This window comes from Caretta caretta, chromosome 8 (genome assembly GCF_965140235.1).
Source record: "Caretta caretta isolate rCarCar2 chromosome 8, rCarCar1.hap1, whole genome shotgun sequence".
Classification (NCBI taxonomy): Eukaryota; Metazoa; Chordata; order Testudines; family Cheloniidae; genus Caretta; species Caretta caretta.
Genome location: NC_134213.1, coordinates 95,912,629 through 95,935,338, shown reverse-complemented (window position 1 = coordinate 95,935,338; position 22,710 = coordinate 95,912,629). Strand labels below are relative to the sequence as shown.

At 37.9% G+C, this 22,710-nt stretch overlaps 1 protein-coding gene across 2 annotated transcripts in view; it reads right to left on the bottom strand.

Annotated features, from left to right (window-relative positions):
• Positions 1–22,710, bottom strand: part of USP24 (ubiquitin specific peptidase 24) — a 110,074-nt gene that overhangs the window by 58,548 nt on the left and 28,816 nt on the right. For both annotated transcript variants that reach the window (XM_048859704.2, XM_048859706.2), the window contains exons 7-25: positions 22,508–22,573; positions 19,761–19,826; positions 17,771–17,845; positions 16,261–16,419; positions 15,047–15,161; positions 14,374–14,477; positions 10,245–10,352; positions 9,662–9,757; positions 9,405–9,566; positions 7,429–7,536; positions 5,866–6,015; positions 5,059–5,190; positions 4,239–4,350; positions 3,882–3,958; positions 2,680–2,820; positions 2,463–2,516; positions 1,812–1,927; positions 443–509; positions 139–249 (exon numbers count right to left, since the gene is read on the bottom strand). In XM_048859704.2, coding sequence (XP_048715661.2) covers positions 139–249; positions 443–509; positions 1,812–1,927; positions 2,463–2,516; positions 2,680–2,820; positions 3,882–3,958; positions 4,239–4,350; positions 5,059–5,190; positions 5,866–6,015; positions 7,429–7,536; positions 9,405–9,566; positions 9,662–9,757; positions 10,245–10,352; positions 14,374–14,477; positions 15,047–15,161; positions 16,261–16,419; positions 17,771–17,845; positions 19,761–19,826; positions 22,508–22,573 — 2,019 coding nt within the window. The remainder of the gene's footprint in view (positions 1–138; positions 250–442; positions 510–1,811; positions 1,928–2,462; positions 2,517–2,679; positions 2,821–3,881; positions 3,959–4,238; positions 4,351–5,058; positions 5,191–5,865; positions 6,016–7,428; positions 7,537–9,404; positions 9,567–9,661; positions 9,758–10,244; positions 10,353–14,373; positions 14,478–15,046; positions 15,162–16,260; positions 16,420–17,770; positions 17,846–19,760; positions 19,827–22,507; positions 22,574–22,710) is intronic.

Sequence of the window (22,710 nt, the reverse complement as noted above, 5' to 3'; positions counted from 1 at the left end):
GAAGCTAGCTGTGCCCATTACACTTCTCTAGCTTGTGCTTCAAGTCATCCATGCAACATAACGCGGTTAGTGAATACTATGTTTTCACAAATAAGTAAGGTCAATATGGCATGACATGTGTAACTTGGGTAAACAGACCTCTATAGTGAAGGTATCTTTGGTAGACTCATATGTAACATTAAGTGTTAAAAGATGTCCGTGGAAAGAGGCACCATGAGGTAGAATAGTACGAGGAACGGAGTAAAGGTCCTACAGAAAGAAAAAAAATCAGTGTAAACAATTCTGGAAAAACAAAAACATTTTCACGGTATTAGTAGTACCTGATTCTACAGTACATGGGCTGAAACAACTCATGGTATTGTTAAAAATATTGAGTTAGCATCTAAATTTTTGTCTAGTTATGAGAAAGGACATGAATGTTAGTAACAAGAAAATCTCTTACCTCTATAGTTATCACATAGCGTTCTGCCAGAAGTAGCAGTCTCTCAATTATGACAAGTTTAGTTGACCTAAAGATTGTATCCAAAAATTTAAAAAGGATAAGGTGAGTGGTTTCAGTTCAATCACAAAAGACAACAGCCGAAGGCAAGGACTGAATTTAGTAGAGACTAAATACAACTCTCACTCTTTGAGGTGGCGTAGCTAGATTGAGGCACATTGGCAAAGCTAAGTGTAAGTCTTGAATTGCACTTCCTATATCATACTAGGTTTGGGGACATACATTGTGCATATCTAAAGGGCCCTTCCCTGTACCCAGGTACTATAACACAAATTTAGAAACATCAGTCCCCTCAAGGATGACAGTCAAACCCCCTCGCCCAATATCTCCTACTCCACAGATCTAATAGCTCTTGAGCAGCAATAATCTTTGTAGTTTAGAGGACTTCAGCATTTAGACTTCCAGTCTCATTCCTTATATTGAGATTGTTTAAAAAAATCTCTTCTGAAATCAAATATATTTTAATGTAAATATGAAAAGCTACTGTGCGAGTGGCTATAAACTTACACCTAGAGACAAAAGTATTACAAGAAAAGGAAGAGACACAAAGTTAGGATTGCAAATATTGGTCCATGATGTGAACTGGTTTATGCTACTTCAAAAAAACAGTGCCATTTAAGAACGGAAATTGATACACAGTGGAGAGTAACCACTCCCCTTTCTAAACACAGAGGCTTAGTTCACATACAGAGATCTGCTGTTCTTGTATGTGGCCATTCATGCAAACACCTGAAGATTGTTTGTAAGCAACCTTGGCATAGTGCACTCCTGTTCAGAATAGAAGATGGATAGTGAAAATAAAGGACCATTCTCTACAAACACACAGTTTTGGCATTCTAAAACCTAAGAGATTTTTGTCCACAAGAATGCTGATGGTGGTGATCCTTTGAGATGGACAACCTTATGACTCAAAACTTACATTTTGGTAATTACTAGATTCTAATCAGTTAAGTCTGTACAAAAATATCCCCCTCCCTTCTATGTTCTCTCCCTACTGATGTCCTTCAATGTTCTCAGCTCCCTGTTTTCATATGCTCAGTAGGGAAAGGAAGCACTACAACTGAGCAACCTGTTTTGTATAAGGAGATGTAAAAGGCTATAAAGAGGAGAAGCTGAATATTTCATCGATGACTCTGTGCGCCAATGATTTACCAGAAATGCAACGCAGCAGAGCATCAGTATTTAAACTATGGAAGCCCAGCTGGTCATATCTAGCATGCAGAGGAACTGTCACCAGAATGTGTTACTGGCCTACAATTACCTTGTATTCCTACAAAAAAAATATTGATTTTACCCTCAAACACAGACTTACCTGTAGGGAGACTGTACTGATGTTGCTACGGTAGGCATAGCAGTTGCTGTAAGCATTTTTGTAGCTCTTGTAACAGCATGTGTTAATGTCGGACCACCAAGTGCTGAACTGGCTGCCTAGAATTTAAGATGCACCAATGTAAAACAGCATTTATATTGTATTATTTATTCTGGAGTGATGAAGTTATATGAAAACTATTAAAGATCTTCCTAGTTAGGCAATAGGAAAGGTTACAAAGTTTAAGTACATTCTGTGGCTTTTCTACATAAATTACATTGCAGAAATAGTGTGTCAGAGGAGAAAAATCTTCCTTAAGCCCTCAATAAAGTTGATTTTCAAGTTCAAAAGAATTTAACATGCATCTTTACTACAATTCAATATTCTTGTCTTCACATAAAGTACAGTTTGCACTGTGATTTGAAGTTCGAACATCTTCAGCTAAAATGCAGAAGCTTGTGAATTCTCCTCTATAAACCTTCAATTTAAGATTAGCAATATTTTGGGAGAGCGCATAGGATTGTATTCTCTAGTTCTTGAAAAGCAAGTTTGTTGGAAACACACTGCAAAACACTGCTTCCATTCTGCAAGTAAAATAACACTGAAGACAGAAAGGGCTTTAGGAACATGAACAAATTTAAGTCTGCCACTTACCTCTAATCTTGTGTAACAATCAGCAATGAATTTCTTGTGTAGCGACACTGAATCCTGAAGGTATGAAGGACAGGTACATTAGCACTTTAAAAATAATTTCATAAGAATAAAATGGTCAACAACAAATTTAATTAATTGCAATATATATCACAACTTCCAGAGAATTAAACCTCTGCATGTGGGTCAAATACCTTTCTTGGTAACAGACTACGCTTACCTTTTTCAATCTAGGATTTAGATTAATATAGCTGTAATTTATGATCAACTGAATGGCCTCATTAGCAATTTCTTCATCAGGTGATTCCATTGCTATTTTCCAAATAAAATCCATCCCTATTAACTCCAGTTTTTCTACATTCTGTTTAAAAGAAAATACATTAGTAAAATACAATTTGACTTTGTTACATGTTATAAGTATGTATAATCATAAAATCACGCTTGTTTTAGATGTGCTGGAAAAGTAACTTTTGCCTGAAGTCTTAGAAGCTGTATTTTTCAGTGTTTCAACTCTATGAAAATATTTATACAATATGAACTAAATTTATATAATTTCAAACCTACATAATCAGTGGAAATTTTAAGTCTAACCCACTTTGTCTACATGTAGACAAATGATGACTTCTGAGGTAAATGTTCAACCAAGCAATGGAATAATGAAGAATTCAAAGAACATTTTAGGAGTTCAACGATCATACAAAACATTTATTTCACACAGGTAAATCAAAAGAGCAACAAATCATATGCTAAAATGCTCATCAAGTGGCATATACTGGTCATGTACTTAATCTTGCAAAACTTCACAACAGGTCTATGAGCACCATAGATAAGTCTGAAGTAAATTAACATTCCTGACAATGAGCAGATCCAGATGTATACTGCAGTGTATTTTTTGTCATATTTTATTTTAAATAGCAGTGCAGGATCATATCAAAGTTAAAAATCATTACAATGTAATTAAGATTTAAATTTACTAAACATCTCTCTTGTAAAAAGATATATAAATAACTAAACATACAATAGGTTTTTTCTTTAGGGGTCAGCAAAACAAGTTACACACACTAGAACGTCATTTGCTCATTAACAATGCAAAGGAAAACTGGGACTGGTCTTTCAAGTTTCATGACATTATTGCGTTCCAACCTGAAATCTTTTACATTGACTTTCAACATTCGGTGGCTTGGGCATTTTACAAAAATCCCACCGTTAATTTCCCAAGGTAAAAAGCAAGAATTTGTAATGAAAATACTAAAAGGACCTGAGGTATTTTAGTACAAATATGACCATATAAAATGGCTGGTTTTTTTGTTTTTTTTAAATTAAGGACCTACCTGTTCCCCAGGTCTCACATACTGTACTAAAAAGGACCTGTTCTGCAGATCTCATGTACTGTTCATAGGAATGAAAAGGCAACACACTTACCAACTGAGTTCCTTGTCGTTTTAGTCGATGATCACATAGGTTCACATTCTCAAAGAATGTCTTAAATAAACTAAAACCTGTATTTAAAAATCACGAAAGATTTTATTTAGAATAAATTCCTGTTTTTATTAAAACAGGACATTAAATACACAAATAATAAAGGATACTCTTAATAGCAATTAAAAATTTAGACTCATTAAAAAATGACCTCTTAGTGTTAGTTTTTAAAGCTCTTCACAGGTCTAAAAAACTAAGTTTAATGTTTTATTAGAAAGCTACTATCTAGTACTCTAGTATATATTTACTCCTATGACCTGGTGACCATTTTTGAAAAACATATGAAAAACATTTTCATACCATTCATAGTAATTTCATACGACTCCAGTTTGAGAATTTTCTCTTTGAAGAGCTGCTGCTGTATGTCACTCTCCAGATCATGTTGTCCTTTTGTAAACCACTCAAAGCACATCTGTGAATAAGTATAGGTGTATAAATATATGGTCCATATTTTGAAGATCAAAAGATTTTTTTAAGTACATCAGCATTGCTTTTTCAAATTACTTCAGACACTATAGTGATGAGTGCACTAAAAAAAGCTTAGATAAAGGACCTGTCATGAAAAGGCAAGATAGTTAAAACATTCGGCAGTCTGTTCCCACCTGAAGGGTACTGCTATTGCACACAACATTACTATTTACCAGAATAATTCAGATAGTAGTAGTCTCTCTTCTGGAGCAGGAGGTTCAGATTCCACACCAGGACTCAGGTTCTTACATATTACACAAGCCTGCAGTGCCGCATTAGGGTACCAGGCATTACTAGTGCTGTCTACTGCATAAAACATTAAGTGAAGGCTCATTTATGACATCTCTGGCTGTTCAGATGGAAGTTACAGCTCAAAGAGTGGATAACCCTCATCTAGACTCCTGATCAACATTCCCTTTCAACTAAATAGGTCTTAATGTTCACGGCAGTATGCCATTTATCGTTAAACACATAATAGCTGCTCCATTTGTCCTTGCACTAACAGGATCTAATGCATTAGTGCTTTGTAAGGCATTTGAAAACACTGAATGTGAGAAACATTATAAACAATTTATTTTCTATACATGCATTCCAGTCATGAGCTATTAAATTCCATTCCCACCCCCAAATGTTGATCTCTTGGGCTTCTTACCTCTCGATCTAACTCACAAACATCTTGACCCGTCACAAGACATTCCCAGATTTCCCTGGCCCGATTCCAACCCAAATAGAGGGTGGCTTCTTGCAGAAAAAATGCCAGAAATTTTAAATGCGCCTCTAAGTACTGAAAAGGGAATAACAAAAAATTGTCATCTTTTCAAAAGAGAACTTAAACTTAGAAATACGTTATGTTATTTTTTGTACATGTTGCGAAGTGTTAAGAACCAAAAACTGACTGATCCTGTAACAAGCTCCATGTGGACAAAGCAGGGCCTGCAATTATGATTTCTAATTTTCACTATTTTAAACAAAAGACCTCATTTCAGGCGCCCCTTCAGAAAACACTCAGGTTGCTCCCAATCCCCATAACAATAACTAGCCTGAGCTGCCACCTGGCATAAAAAAGGAGATCGAAGGTGCAATAATACTGTGCTGCAAGTGCTCTGTGGATATATGAATCCATCTACTAATTGGAAAATATTTTTTGGTTTTAAGTAGTCAGCACCAAATTCAGCCCTTTAAATATGCCACAGGTTTTAATATATAGAGGCTAACCCACCATTTAATTTATTGGGTAAGTAATAAAGCTCAGTATATTTCTATTCCAAATTACAAAACAGAGTACAATTTTTGGAGGGAGGAAATGCAGCACATACAGATACAGTGTACATTAAGTGTCCAATATTGTACATTGTCTAGCCTTCTGTGTTTCAGCTGACCATGGCTTTTTTGGGGTGATTTATAGCATTGTTCATCTGACAATTTCTAGTAACTAACATTACAAAGCAGTGTTCAGTACCTCCCGATAAGTGTATCGGCCATCGACTAATGTTGCTCCAACTAGTCCACCAGGACCTGCTACAGATGCAGCCAATCGATGACATGCTATTAGGCTTCCAGTCACCAGTTTCACTATTTCAAAATTTTTCTTCAAGTCTTGAATAATGCTCTTGGCAGAAACATTGAGAAAGACAGTGTAAGAAATGCAGCACCACAACAGACACACTTAGAGGTTTTGCATTTTTATGGGAATTAAAAAATCTGAGAGAACTGTGGGGTTTTTTCAGCACTATCAAAACTGTCACAAAGGAGCCTTGAAGGTTCACCTTCATCCTTCCCCATCCATTTACAAACCGTCCTACAAGACAACTGCTTTCAGCATCTGGCTATGTAGCACTGCACAGCACTACATGTAAAGCCAAACACTTCCACTCAAAGCTGGCATAACGCAAAGCACAATTTGGTAGTAGATTGGAGCCATTTATTTCTATTTTCCTAAAGGTCATAACTGATTATGACGGAAGAACCCAATGGACAGCTACAGACTAGGGACCGAATGGCTACGCAGCAGTTCTGCGGAAAAGGACCTGGGGGTGACAGTGGGCGAGAAGCTGGATATGAGTCAGCAGTGTGCCCTTGTTGCCAAGAAGGCCAATGGCATTTTGGGATGTATAAGTAGGGGCATAGCCAGCAGATCGAGGGATGTGATCGTTCCCCTCTATTCGACATTGGTGAGGCCTCATCTGGAGTACTGTGTCCAGTTTTGGGCCCCACACTACAAGAAGGATGTGGATAAATTGGAGAGAGTCCAGCGAAGGGCAACAAAAATGATTAGGGGTCTGGAACACATGACTTATGAGGAGAGGCTGAGGGAACTGGGATTGTTTAGTCTGCAGAAGAGAAGAATGATGGGGGATTTGATAGCTGCTTTCAACTACCTGAGAGGTGGTTCCAGAGAGGATGGTTCTAGACTATTCTCAGTGGTAGAAGAAGACAGGTCAAGGAGTAATGGTCTCAAGTTGCAGTGGGGGAGGTTTAGGTTGGATATTAGGAAAAACTTTTTCACTAGGGGGGTGGTGAAACACTGGAATGCGTTACCTAGGGAGGTGGTAGAATCTCCTTCCTTAGAGGTTTTTAAGGTCAGGCTTGACAAAGCCCTGGCTGGGATGATTTAATTGGGGATTGGTCCTGCTTTGAGCAGGGGGTTGGACTAGATGACCTCCTGAGGTCCCTTCCAACCCTGATATTCTATGATTTTATTACTTCAGTCAAAAGTCAATAAAAAAAACAACCTGTTCCCTTAAATTTGTCAATCAGGTTCACTTGTAGTTAGTACTAGCAAAGATACTGTGAGATAATTCAGACTTATCAAAAGAAATAAGCTTATCTGCATATAATGGACAGCACAGAGTATTAAGGAATTACCACTGTAAAATTATACTGTCAAGAAACTACCACAACATTAAACGCCTCAATTCAAATAGTGCCATAAATACATACCATATTTTTAACTTAACTTTGTTATAGAAGAAGTTTGATGGATGTAACTGTGCTTTCAAAAATACTTTAGCAAGTGCCTTACCTTATCTTGCTTTTGGTATGTTTGTTTAATAAACGAACGTGTGATTTCATGGAGCTGACGTAAAGCTGGTACCACCCAAACAAATTGGGGATTATGATGTTGGGATGACTAGTAACAAAAGAAGTTAAAATAATTACACATATGTACATGCTGAACAATACTAGAATTGTTTCTTGTAAGAGATTCCTAGAAACCTATTTATTATCATCCATGCCCCAGCTTCAGGATAATAGTTTTCTTTCATAAACCTGCAGTCGCTATTCCTTGGTTCATCTCCACTGACAGTTTCAGCTTTCACAATTACACCAGATAGCTGAGGAAGGAGATGGCTAGCTGACAGCCGGTAAGATGGAGAGGCAAGCCAAGGGTTACATTTGCCCTCTAAACAAATACAGCTACTCAATGAAAGACTAGGTTGTGGAGGTGGTGAGAGGAGACAGGAAAAACAGAACTTAACTATTATAATACTACCATGGCATTCAGAGGCCGGAAGGGGGAAAATCAGTGGTTCTCAATGAGACATTTTAGGGTCACAAGGAGCCCTCTGATAAGATATTTAAACTCAGTTTTGTAACAGAACTTAAGATTTGATCCTGCGAGGTGGAAGCATTCAGCACTTTGCAGGACTGAACCCTTAGGGGGCTTTATTTTCCATAAAGTTTGACATTAGAAGCTGGCACACCAAATTCGGTTTGGGAAAGTAGCATCTTGGTTCTAGGTTAGATGCTAACAATCAATGTTACGTTCTCAGTAGCCTGTTCATGGCAGAAAGAAAGCTACACTGAAGACTTCTCCATACCTTTGGCAGTGCTGCCAATATTCTCTCAAATGTTGTTTTAATTTCTCCTTGTGTATGTGTTTGGGGTGGGGATAGATAGGTAAATGTTGCATTTGTAAAACTGGCTTAAAACTACATACTATCAAAGCTCTAGATGGAGATACTATAGCAGGGAGCAGTAAGAAAAAAAACTTGTTACAGAAGGATGCCTCAGGATATATTTGAGGAGTTTCTAGCAAGAACAGGAAAGAGAAGTGAACACCAGATACAGAATACTCTGGATTTCAACAACCATTTCCCCTAGGGCAGACAGCTTGAGATCTACACTTCTGATTTTTAGAGAAAAGCAAGAATGCAAGGTACCTTGGCACCGAAGGAATATCTGTTCTGCCAAACAACCTCCAAAAAAACCCACCTCTTGGATGGTGTTGGAAAGATAGAAAGGCTAGTCTAAGTGTAGGTTAGCATGAGAGGGGGAAACCGAAGTAACAACAAGCCATCTCCTTCATAATGGCTCATTTTGGACTATGGAAAAAGGACAGGTGCATTCTTGCAGGCCTACAGAAAGATCATTTATTACATGGGCAGATCTGTAAATAGAATGGGAAATCCTTTAAGCTATGTGCCATGAATTTCACATGGTCAAAACCCTCTCCCTGCAACAGCATGCTGCTGCTGCCCAGGAGACATCTTGGCAAATTCTGCTGCAAAATGGGTTCTTATACCAGAAGACATTTTTCATGCCTGTTTCTTTAAACAAAGAATATTACTGGCTTTTAAAAACTAATCTGTATTTTGAGACTTGTCTAGCAGACAAACCAGAAAACATTATTTACTCTTTCAAAGAAAAATCTGAAATATTTTATATTAAGGGGACACAGTTTCAACACTGACATATCTTAACAGTATTTCCATCTGAAAATTCTAACCCTGAGTCCACTCAAATTTTCCCCCAAACTAATCACTCCTGGGGCTGCAAATTTGTTTAAAACAAAGGCAAGAGACTTACTATGAGTCTCACGGTAAACAAGTTGGCTCACGTAAAATCTCCCCCTCTCAGAGTCCCCCGAGGTACAAGCTTACAGATGCGACAAGTGTCCAATTCCATGTCATTTGAAAGAAGTGTCGATACTGCCCAAGCCACTCTTTAGAGAATGTGCCATTTTGGAAAAAAAAGTAATTCTACAGAGAAACGAACCCTCTTAATGTCTTCTATGCATTTGATGATGTAGCTCCTTTTGATTGCTTCCTTCACTGCATAAGCATCACTAAGAATTGTCAGATGTTCCTCCAAGGCCTGCTGAATTAGTCCACAGGGTAACGTTGGAAGATGAGCCAGTTCCCAAAGCACCTCTAGGACCTTCAAGAACAGCATGAATGGTCAGGGACACTAGTAATTACAAAAGATGTAATTCTATTCTTTATCCTAACAATGGCAGATTTTATTTTTCATGCCTTTCCAGTGGTTGTCTCAATGCGAGCTTCCCGACCAATGCGTCCTATCAGGCTCAACAGTTTTTGTCGCACTCTGTCACTCTCAGTCTCCCAGCTCTGCAAGACAAAGAAATAGAATTTCTATTACAGCAGCAAATACGCAATAAAAATGCAAAGTTTCAAATTAATTGATTCCACCTATGACCTATTTTACTGTGATATCACCAATTAATAAAGGGGCACAGTTTCAACATGTGCCACTGCCAGCTTGATTAGATGTGAACTCAGTTTCATTAATAGGAGATCTAATTCACCAAACACTGTTCCAAAAATTTATCATGAGTGGCTAGAGGCAATAATGAAATCTTCTTCTGAACATACTTTAGCAGTAAGAACGCATAACATGGTTGAAACCGGAGTTAAAAGATTAAATTGACAGCACAATGGGAACTGAGTTATTTAAAATAAATATTTTAATCTTCACAAAGTCATATTATAGGTTTCAAAAGAAATTTGTATTTAGAAATGTTATTTGTAGACTAGATGCTCAAACATATCAACATTCCTGGTTTAGTGAGGAATTTAAATTCAGATAAAGATTTACCTTCTGAATAAGAACAAACAGATGATTAAGCTGATCGGAGCTGAATTTCACAGCAGCTGCAGCAATAATAGTGTGTATGTTTTCAATCACAGTGGATGATTGTCCTGACTAAATAAGAGGGGAGGAAATGAGAGACAACTAGTTCTTTGCAAGGAGGAGAAAGTCAAGACTGTACACATTTCATGTAAAATCCTTCAGATGTCTGAGCAACCATGGAAAAAATGAGTATCGCCGCATCTCATGGAAATAGAGAATCATTTAGAGAATCATTCTAGAACAAGACAGGACAGTACTCTCAATCTACCAAACCCCCAAAGGTGGTTGAAATACTGTCCAAAAAGAAACAGTTGATATTTGTGAGAAATGCTATGTTAATTGTAAATATTCTAGGCAGATATTGTAGGGCAGGAGTAACTGACTTTAAATTAACTGCTCACTCTTTCAGAAGTATTTTCTATTTCAGTGTTTAACCATTTTAAGAACTAGGAAAAGATATGCCAACACAGGTGTTTGCAGGATTTCCACATCCTAGTGGCCACCATTACAGAATTTTGATCGCATCATTTAAGGTAGGATGGTGGAACCCATAGAAGTAGAACGAGGAACCACAATATCCATCAATCTGCTGAATGTACAGCTGTCAGTTTATTGCTTGTCAAGATGTTCAGTCTAAAATTACATATGGAAATACTTTAACATTTAAACAGGAAGGTATTGATGCTATCTGCAATTGTCTTGCACCACTGCACACGACAATTGCAGATCTCTCCTCTCCATACATACATTTTCCAAAGCTATTCATGGAAGTTACGTACATATATAGAAATGTTTTTTCTGTTTATGAACATTAAGGCCCCAATTCCTGCACCTCTAGAAAGCCCCACTGAAACCACTGGGATTCCCTCATGAGGAAAATTATCACAATCCTTGAATCTCACATAGCCTTCAAACACTCACCAGCAATATAAATAAGTAGCTTTCCATAAACACTTCTCCCACCCCAATCACCAATCTATACAACCCAGTGAGTGCTTGACAGATGAAGTAGGCTTTGCACAGTGACCAGAAAGTTACTAGATCCCAGGCTCTGTGGGATACGGTAGTGGAAGAAGTAAAATCCAGAATCAAGGGTTCTCAGAGAAAATATCTTGTCAACTGCTGAGTCCCATTTACAGTGGGGGAGCTGCAGCTGAAGCACTTCCATTGACTGCAATGGTGGCAGTATGCGCGACTCCTGTGCTGGAACTTTTCATTGCATTACCTAGGAACACAGAATGAGCATGGGAGGCTTTCACCAGATGGGGGAAAAATGAAAATTGAACTCAGTGACCTGTAGGTTTCTACCATTATGAGAACAGAAGTGCTGTTAATTTAAAATTTGGCTTGGGAATCCCAGCTCCAAAAACATAACGCTGATGAACCTAAACTGCATGGTGTCATCCTGGTTTGATGCTGCATCAAAAAGTGGAGCCTAAACCTTCACTCTACACCAGCTGTGGGGGGCAATCAAATCTTTTTGATGTCTCCCAGAACATATTTCATCACCCTGTATTCTCTCTTTTCTGGGCATCTTCTTTTATGCATCTCTCTAAACCCAAAACTAGGTTTGCTATGCTTCCATCCTTTCCTCAACATCATGCTTCTTCCAGGTGTCCTACACACCCTAGTTATCCTCACAAGTGACCATGAAGTAATAAAAAACACAAGCATGACTCCAAATGAGGCCCATGGCTAAAATGCACCACTCACACACTTGCTTCTTGGCACATACCACCCACTCCATTTACAATGTACACACCCCAGGGCAAGATTTCACACACTGGGAAACAAACACAGATACGGGTAACTTGTCCAAGATCAGAGCAAATCAGTAGCAGAGCTAGGTACAGAAACCAAAACTCCTGCTAGTCTGTAGTGTTCTAACCATTAAGCTATGCATCTTCCTAAAAATAAAATAAAATCAGAAATAAAAATAGGAAAGAGGAGATTTGGGCCGAAATATCGGTAGATCCCAGAAGGAAGCATGAGGAAGTTGTAGCATTCAATACAGTTTCTGCATTCAGAAGGTAGGGTTTATAACTGAGGGAATTAAAATACCAAGTTGAATGAGAGAAGGCAGGTGAGGTAATACCGCTGTTGGAAGGGACAAGCTTTTGAGATTCACACAGCTCTTCCTGAGATCTGGACAATGACATGATAATCATTCAGCTAAAGTGTCCTGTTTGGCTGCAGCCAAACAGTTATACTGAATAAAAAAAAAAATCTTTGCATTATGATTTTACGAAGTAAAAAACCCATCAACACTGAATGCACCACTACACACCAGATTAATCAATCCGTAGCAAGAAGTGGGGGAAGCCCAGTTGAAATGTTCCTATTAAAAACAAAATGCAAATAGTTGAGTGCCTTCTATGAAAGCTCCAAGAGCCTTCAAGTTCAGCAGCGTACAGAAATGTTACTCTTCAGGCAGAGAGGACACACTCAGTCTCGAAGGAAACGGAAGGAAAAAAAAAAAAATCAACGGCTTCATTTGTGCAGCATCTTTAAAATGCTGCACTGACTTGTCCTCCTCTGAGGTGACGCGCTGTGTCAGCAGCTACCAGATCATTAAAAGAACCTAAGAAACTTCACATGAATACCATCCTGTACAGGATGTGAAAACAGGCCGATAACAGAATGATAATCTGAATACGCGATAGTGCATTGACCAGCCAAGCTATCAACAACTTCTTTACATTACACACTGGGAATTTTGAACAGAACCCAAAGTCTAGTTAAAATCGAAGTCTTCCACCAACATTACACCGTTTTACGCTCAGGGCACTCTATTCACCCCCCCCCCCCCCATCACATTTAGACTCTTCAGAGGGAAGTGATACAAAGCCCTTAATACAAAAGCCATGTCACAAACAGGCCAGCAGGAAGACAAAGTATTACAGCTGAGCTTAGAAGTGCAAGATGAGTCATGTCAATGTCACAGCTTCACTGAGCAAGAGAGACTTGCTATTATCCCCAATCCTACTGGGAATTTATACAAAGTGTCCAAAAAGCTTAAACTATTTAGTACAAAATATAAAAGGCTAAACTGTTTCTGTGTTGACTACAACTTGGCACTAGCATGTTAACTTTCAGACCAAGCAGTTTTGATTGAGGAGAGAGCTTTCAAACAGCAGTTTGCATTAAGAATTTGAGAATCATTTTCTACACATTGATTAATGTTAGTGTAAGAAGACCAACAGATTGTTGTCAATAGTAAATATGTAATAGAGCAGAAATCATTAAGAGACAATTAACAGAATTTGAGCTTCCTCTATTTAAAAGCAGATAGAGAGTTGGATTCAGATTCATACCTTCATCCAAGAAAATTAAAATGCTAAAGTATGGTCATAGGCTAATATAATGTTTCACCCTTTATTTTAAAATCGAAGTTTTTTGTAACCCTCTTACATTCGCTATAAAAGCGTAAAAAAGGGTATCAATGAGAAGCCTATTTAATTTATGTGAATGTGTTTTGAGAGGTTAACAGAATACTTGACTAAGTGGTAAGGGTGCGTGGGAAAAGGGGGAGAGGTTTTACTTGGTTTAGATTGTAATAACATTTTCAAATACCTCACAATCCCCTCAACTGCCTTTTGTGACACCCCCACAAAGTCATGGCCCACTGGTTGAGAAACACTGGGCTAGAATAAGGAGTGCAACCTTGAAGGGAGAGATGTTTATTAGGAAATAAAGATTAACACAGGTACAAAATAAACAGGAATCTAAACTTATTTAGCTGAAGGCAGTAGTTACAATAGTAAGTGACTGGTAAACGTGTACATGTTAAGGCGTTCTTTCCCAGAAGCACTTTTGTGGCCAGGGCCATGGTGCTCATGAGGTAAGTGAAATGCTAACGACCATGGCTGAAAACTGAATGTAAGGAGTCTACACTGATATTTAGGTCCATTAATAATGTACACCACAATTCCATAGGGAATGAACAAAGTGATGTGATCCAGCACATAAATGGACAGCTAGATTTTCACTATTTTCAAAGTTATGTGCCTAAATTTAGGCACTTAAGTTTGAAAATGTTGGCTTAAGTGTTTTTTTTAAATGATACATAAAATAGAACAATCCTTAAGCTTACCTGTATTCTCCAAATTTTAGTGAGCTCATCCAAAGACAGTTTACTGCCCAACAGTTCAATAATTCCCTTTATGCGGTCACAGTACTGTGCTTGGTCTATATTACCTAACCGAACAGACAGACAGCTAAATTAGAAATTGTGAATAATATAAAAAATGAATAATTTAACACAAGTTATAGCAAGAAACTTGGTACTTTATTTCAAAGGAAGAGTACCAATTTGAACAGTCATTTCCATCTGAAAATTCTGTGCCTGCTATTATTACAATTCTTAAGATTACTAAAAGAAAAAAAAATCCAAGAAATACCCATAATTTCTCTATTTTTTCAGCTTTTCTGTGTAATTGACAGCATATCGCATCTAGTCAGCTTTGAAAAACCTCACACTCTCCCCTAGACTCAGCACGTGGTAACCTATAAGACCAGCAAAGCTGAAAGTGCAACTGAAGGAGGCATCAGCAGACAAAAAGGAAAGAAGTGTGCTTCAGCATGGTTGGTGGTGGTATTCTCAGAAACCTTCTAAATAATCAAAACACTGTAGAAAAATCCAAGCACTTCTTTATAAAGGGTACTCTATCAGAAAACAATTTTAAAAAAGTCCAGCTGACAGTCCCTTGAAGCCTATGACATTCATTCAAAGTTCATAGTGTAAAACAATTGGTAAAAAAGCTTACCTTCTAGTGCAATTGATAGAACAGAGTTTTCAACTAGCCAGTTTAATAATCGGTCTGTGTCTATTGCATTTTTTACAGATTTTGATACAGTGCTGTCTTCTATTAATTTGGTTACCTATAAATCACAGAATGTTAAAACTGTTGCTGTATTATATATGTCTCTCTTTCTTACACACACACACACACACACACACACACACACACGAGTCCATTCAAAAGGCGCACTCTCCTGCAAAGCCCAAAGTAGTACAAGCATCAGGAGAATATAACAATGCACTGCCAAAGGCCAGTTATTAAAAAGAGAAAAGCCTGCTGGGTATCATTATTACATCAATTTCCTAATCCCATTCTGTCACAGACAGGAGGGCCCTCCTGTACTGCAAACTTCTTTAGATTTACTAAAATTTTATTATTGCAGAACAGGTTTCTTTTTGTGGCTCTCAAATTAGTTCCCTGTCTCCATGGTAGGGAACCATTACACTTCAGCTCAGCCTAGTGATAAAGGTGACCAAAGTACAAGTTCTGGAAGAAACCCAAAATGCTGCATTTATGTGATTTCACGAGGAATGCGATACACTTATGACCAAGGACCCAAGATTAATGATAAACACATTGGAGTTACTGATTTCAAATGACAATTGAGAAAGGTTTAATATATCCCAGAAACAAGAACTGAACCAAGAAAGCCTTCAAATACATTTAATTTGGTGGGCTTTTAAAAAAGCAATTTCTTGGAGTACTAAGATATTCAGTTCTTATTTCCAAAGCTGGTATGACTACACCTGCATACTGTAAGTGACATCTGGAGAGGCTGAATTTAGAGTTTTGTTTTTTTATGCAGTTACATGAGGAATAAAATGTTTGCTAGCTCAGCACAGCCTTTGGGATACATCTAAGATTTATCTTACTGTGGAATACCCATGAATGGCCCAGGCATGGCAGAGACTACTGCTCACAAATACAGCTGAAACAATAGTCCTTAGAGAAGGCTGATATGACTTGGACTCTTTCCAAGGAAACCAAAACTCTTGCATCCATTGCTAACTTGCAAAAATAATTCTTGTTAGACTGACTTCCTTTGTTCTTTGCTTGGAATTAAGACTTTCCTAAGGCCACATGATTTGCATAAAACCACCCTGCCCCTTTGCCTTTCAGACACTACTTTTGGTATAGCAAGAATAGCCTGTCATACTCAAACAAAAATTCAGACTTACTTCTTTGAGGGAATTCATTTTTGCACTGAAGTGAGGAGATTTTAACATGCGCAACAGAATGTCCAATCGTAGATCATCCACCACAGTTACCAGGTCAGGTTGGAAGCGCATACACAGTAGCTTTATAGCAGACAGGAGTTCAGGGATACTAACTAGCCTCTGTTAAAAACATTTTTTTTTAAAGTAATGGCTGTACAGATTTTTAGACATTTTATTTTAAGCATAAGTTCTGTCATGTTTTAGACTTGGATAATAGACACAAAGGGTAACAACAGTAACCTGGTGAAGGCTGCTTGATCTATAATCTGCAATACTTTGTCTTTCTGTGAACATCTGGAGAAGTATTACTCAGACTACTAGAAAGAATCACTATGAAGACAAAGTTTAGGGGTAATGAAGAAACTTCTGTTGAAAGTTAAATGTGCTAAAATGTTCTAATTTGTAAGATACATATTTTGTGTCTATCACTATTTTTTAAGTGCACAAACAGTAACATTTCCAACACATCATTATGACTATGTCTACACTGTGCACCTTACAGCAGCACTACTGTACCGCGACAGCCATGCTGCTGTAACGTACGCAGTGTAGCTGCTCTTTTTTGTCAGCAGGAGAGAGCTCTCCTGCTGACAAAATAAAACCACCCACAATGAAGAGCGGTAGTTTTGTTGGCGGGGGAGCGTCTCCCTCCAACAAAGTGCTGTCCCCAGCATGACTTTGCATCAGTAAAACTTTCATCCATCAGGAGAACGTTTCTCTCACGTCCCTGACTGACAAAAGTTTTACCCACAAAATTTCAGTGCAGCTATAACCTAAAATAAGCTTCATGAAAAAGACACTATAAAGACTCATTAAAAATAGAGGACAAATTCAGTACAATGTAGAACAAAAATATGTCAGAAGATGTTGAAATCTAATGATCTCCTCTGATAAAGATTAGCAAACTCTTTTGGAAACAATACAATATTTGTATCTGTAAAGAAATGCAATTTTATATCTACTGCAGCCAAGGCAGAGCAAAGCAGCCATGTAGCCCTCGGATTTTAAAAGATATTTAGGCTCTGCTCTACCTAAGTCACTTTCGAAAATGAGACCTAGCCTCCTTAGTCAGTTAGGTGTTGCAACACTCAGCAGAGCAATGCCTAAATGCCTTTAAAAATGTAGGCTACAGGGCCTAATGCTGCAAGGTACTAGGCACCTGAAAGTCAACAAGAATAGAGGGTATTCAGCACCTTGCATGACTGGACCTAGGGGAACATGTTGGACAACTATGAGGGAAAAGTCTTTTTAGACAGGAAGGTCTAACACTGAGTAAGATTTTAAAGTGGATCCTGGTAAGTTCAGCCAACCCACTAGCACAGTTTCCTATTACAAACATTCTCAGTCTAAATTTAGCTCAAGTGATACTTTCCAAACAGAAACTAGTATAATTTGTTCTCAAGTTATGGTGGTTTAGCATTAACATTTACAGTAGTTTCTACATGTATATCTGATATAATCAGAATGTTACCTTGTCTTTTAGGTCCTTCTCTTCCACATTCTGCACATATTTAATCATTTTATGAATGACTGGATCCAGCATGGGCTAAGGAATTTGAGAAAATACAAGGACAATCATTTTTTATTTTCCAAAAAGTCAAGTTACTTGGAAGATCTGGTTGCAGTAAAATGAAATACAAAAGCTTCTCTCTCTAAAAAGGCTACAACGACTTAAGATCACATTTACTTTGAATACATAAGCTAACACAAATATGGCATACATAAACCATCCTGCTGGTATGAACAGAGAATGAAGTAATGTAAAGGAAGAAGTCAAAATTTCCCAGATGAATTAACAGCAGGTTGTACCATAAAAGTATCTAGTAAAGAGACCTAATCTTTTCAACACACAACACTTGCTATACTACAATGAAGTTAACCTGACACCTAGTGGCTTCCTATCTGCCACTCTTCTGAACAGAGTGACCACCCCCACCCCCCACAAAACCAGCTGCAATATTCCCAGCAAGCCAGTGTGCCTTACAACCAGAACTTGTGGTGCTTTCTCTCTGAAGGCTATGAATAGTGTATTGCCAGCATCTAGAAATTACCACACAGCTCTTTCTATGCAAGCACATTTATTCTCAAGGTAAAAATATTACAGAAAAAAAACATATAAAAACAATAAATAGATTTAAACAACATACTAGGAGTCACCCACAAATCTTACAGGACCCTAGTAGGCCAAAGTCTTTCCAACTCTTTCACAAGAGCTGGGGCCTTTCTGATCCAAGAAACGGGAGAAGTCCCCAAAAGCCCTTTCTTTGGCTGGTGGTCTCTGGAAAACTCAGTTTGAACCAGTACATTTGCAAACCACCGCAGGGTGTGGCATTTCTTTTAACTGTTCAGTCTCAGTGACTCACTTTAACCGCCCTCACTGTTTTTAGGTTTTAGAGGAGCTCTGGTAGCCCTCCCCCATAGAAAAGAACACAATCACACATAAGCCACTCATAAATTTAATACAATGGCCCCTAAAGATACTGCATGGGGTTGCAATATCTGCCACAATTTAGCAAAGGTATGTGGATCAGAGACATTTCTCTCTAGCAACGTATTTTCCAACTGATGCTCACATACCCACACTAGATCTCAGTCACAAAGCAAGCAGTCTAAAGCAAGAGGTACTCATTGGGGCAGATTCTTGTCACACCTGTTTTACCCTGGGATAGTTCAACTGACTGCAAAGGAGTTGCTTCTGATTTACACTGATGAAGATCAGGAGATTCAGGATTACCATCCTCAGCAAATGAATATTCACACGGTGAGAAACCCTTCTACTCTGTATAAACCAAAAAATTAGGTTGAGATTTTCAACTGACTTTGAAAATCTCATCCCGTGACTACATAGTTGTAATTAAAAATGGCATTTCTACTCTCTTGGGTAACAAATGGCACATATGGTCTCCTTGTTCTGGGTAGCTCCCCACCACTGTAATATGCAGACATTTCTCTAATGCATGCAACTTTCCTTCAGCCCTTGTTTATGAAGAAAGTATGTTGAAATCTTCTTCAATAAAGTTTTCAAAAACTGACATATCTAAACCTGGTGGCTATTAGCCATGTGTTGTGAAAGGCAACTTATTTCCCCACCTTCACTTGTGAATGCATCTAAAAATTGGTATTTGCACATCTTACAGCACAAAATGTGTCACTCAACCAATATTATTAGCCTATGCAAAACAAGTAGCCTGCACCCTAAACCAGACATGTTTAAGAGTGTTTCAAAATTAACCACCACTTTGATACTAAGTCGGTGATAAACTAATTCAATTTTCCATGTTAACTTTCCGATTCTCATCCCAAACTTAAGTACCAGTAGTGTTGCCTTCTGGATACCATTTTTTAAGAGATCCATTTTAACACAGAAAAATAAATACAAAACTCAAGGGAGCAATATAGCTGTGTGTTTCAAAGTTTGTTTTTCTACTTTCTGAAATTAACTCATAAAAATGGTGTTTTACCTGCACTACAGAAGAGTTGAGATACTCTGCACACACCCCCAATGGCTGAACTAATGCAGAGACTGCCTGGAAGAAAGATAGTAGATATTTAGGCACAGACACAGTAATCCCTTTCAAGACTGATGATTAAATTCTTTAAAACATAGGTGAAGGTTTACAAGCAGCATGTTATCATACATCCCAATTATCCTCCCATTGCTTACAATTTTGTTTCAGCACTGAAGGGACGTCCTGACTAGTTATGATTGACAACACGCAGTTCAAGAAACAGACTTAAAATAATGGGATGCATTAAGTATTGCATCTCTTGCTTGCTAACACAAAAGGACCATCTCAACTTTCAGTGGTTTTGGTCATTTTATGGTTCTGTTATTATAGTCTGTTCATGGTCTGTTTTGGTCCAATGCAAGAGCCAATAAATGCTTTGATGGTTCACTCTGCAGCACTGTAGAGTACAAATGCATGTTCTCTGGTGGAAAGCCACAAAAGAGAATTTCTTCTCCCAAATCCAACATTCACCTTCTTCATGAATCCTATCACTATCTGCCAGATGGCTTCAACATTTCTGTGTAGGACCCAATGCTGAAGAATGTTCCTCATGCAGATCAGTCACACAAGGACTTTCCTTCAGATATGGAATGAAAAAAATCTTGAGATCCAAGGTTTCCAAATTTTATCAATTTTCAAGTAGAGTGAAGGAAATTCACTTGCCATTATGACATACCAAGACCAATTTCCTTCTGAGAAGAGGCAATGACTTACATAATAGTGAGTGTCTCACTACAACCAACAGCCTGTAAGTTAAGTGTCCCTAGTCAAAAATCACTTTCTTAAGAAAGGAGTTACTAGTAAGTTAAGAGGAGAGAATCTATAGCAATGTCTAAATTTAATGAGAAACTCCCCTTCTTTCATATTTACATATAAACTACTTGCCTCTCCTTAATAAGTGTGTGTGGGAGGGCAGAGGGAGGAGAAGAGGGAGGAAGAAGAAATCAACCCACTGAAAGGAAAATAGAATTTTCCAAATTTGTAGCTCAACTGCAGGTGATGAACAAGTTATTACTTTACAGACAATTAAAATTTGAAAAAATGTGCTTCCTCTCAGTATTCTGATTCTCAGACATGGTTATTTAGATTTGAAATCTGTTATATCCGAGTCTTCTAGATTACTTTCAACACCAAACACCATTAGGCTCTATGAACCTAAGACCTCGTATAGTTTATGTAGTCATTAAATGTGTCAAATTTTGATGCAGTAGTTAACATATTAGAGTTATTTAGTGCCGAGATTCCAAGGCCAGAAAGGCCCACTGTGATCAGAGAGTCTGACCTCCTCGGTAACACAAGTCATAGAACTTTCCCAAAGTAATTCCTAGAGAATCTCTTTTAGAAAAAGATATAAATTTGATTTAAAAATTGCCAGTGATGGAGACTCTTCCATAACCCTTGGTAAATTGTTCCAATGATTAATCTCACTGTTGAAAATTTACACCTTATTTCCAACCTGAATTGGTCTAGCTTCAACTTTCAGCGAAGGGATCACGTTATACTTTTGTCTGCTAGTCTGGAGAGACAATTATTAAATATTTGTTCCTCATGTAAGTACTTATAGACTGTAATCAAGTCAATCCTTAACTTTCTTTTTGTTAAGCTAACTAGATTCGGCATCTTGAGTTTATCGTTATAAGGCACATTTTCTAATCCTTAACCATTCTCATGGCTCTTCTCTCAACCCTCTCTAATTTTTTAACATCCTTCTTGAATTGTGGATATCAAAACTGGACACAGAATTCCAGCAGCGCTTGCACCAGTGACAAATAACCTCTCTACTCCAACTTGAGATACCCCTGTTCACACATTCAAGGATCACGTTAGCCCTTTTGGCCATAGTATAGCACTGGGGGCTCATGTTCAGCTGATCCTCCACCATGACTCCCAAGTCCTTTACAGAGGCACTTCTTCCCAGGATATTGTTCCCCATTGTGTAAGTATGGCCTGCATTCAGCCATATTAAAATGATATTATTTGCTTGCATCCAGTTTACCAAGTGATCCAGATTGCTCTGTTTTAGTGACCTGCCCTCTTCATTATTTACCATTCTTCCAATGACTGGGCCATCTGCAAACTTCACGAGTGATGATTTTATGCTTTCTTCCATTGATAAGATAGACAGACGAAATATATAAACCAAAGATATTTTAAAAATAATTTACACAAGGGAATCACCTTCCCTGCAACTGAAATGCAGCTACTTCAGTGATGAATGCTAAAACTATATAACAGTTTACACTCACTTAAAACTGGGATGCTGAACATAATTACTCAAACTGAAATTAATTCAGGACACCAATGCTAATAACTGCTCTCTTCTGGGTAGATTGATGGGATCTTTAGTAACAAGTGGTCAAGACTTTGTTTTTCTTTCAAGCAGCAGTAGACCATAATGCATTACAGAACTTTTAGAGCATGGTAACACGGTACATGTGGCTAGTTAGGATGCAAATGTAATGTGTAGATTTACATCCCTGCTTGCCAGGTGTCAACTCTCTGTAGAGACCAACTCTAAGTCTCATCTCAAATATATAGTTCCCTGACCTCCAACCATCCCATACCAAAGAATTCTCCCAGCATTCTTTTTGGAGTACTTCTTCAGTACTGAAGAAAGCGTTCTATGTATCAAATTACCAGTATCGCTTGCTATAAAACATAAACATATAAAGAACGACATCAACAGAAGATTAACTTACCCCAAGTTCAATATCTTCTGAATGGAGTTTAGACTGAATTGCTGAAAATCCACCCAACTCTGCAAACTGCAAAAAGCAGTATCAAGTCAATGAATTACAACTGTCTGCATTTTAAATATGTGATTAAAGCAAATATTCCAAGCTTTAACTTGGAGCGTATAAAGCTTGGTTCTCCAATGATCATCTCTGAAATAAGAATTCAA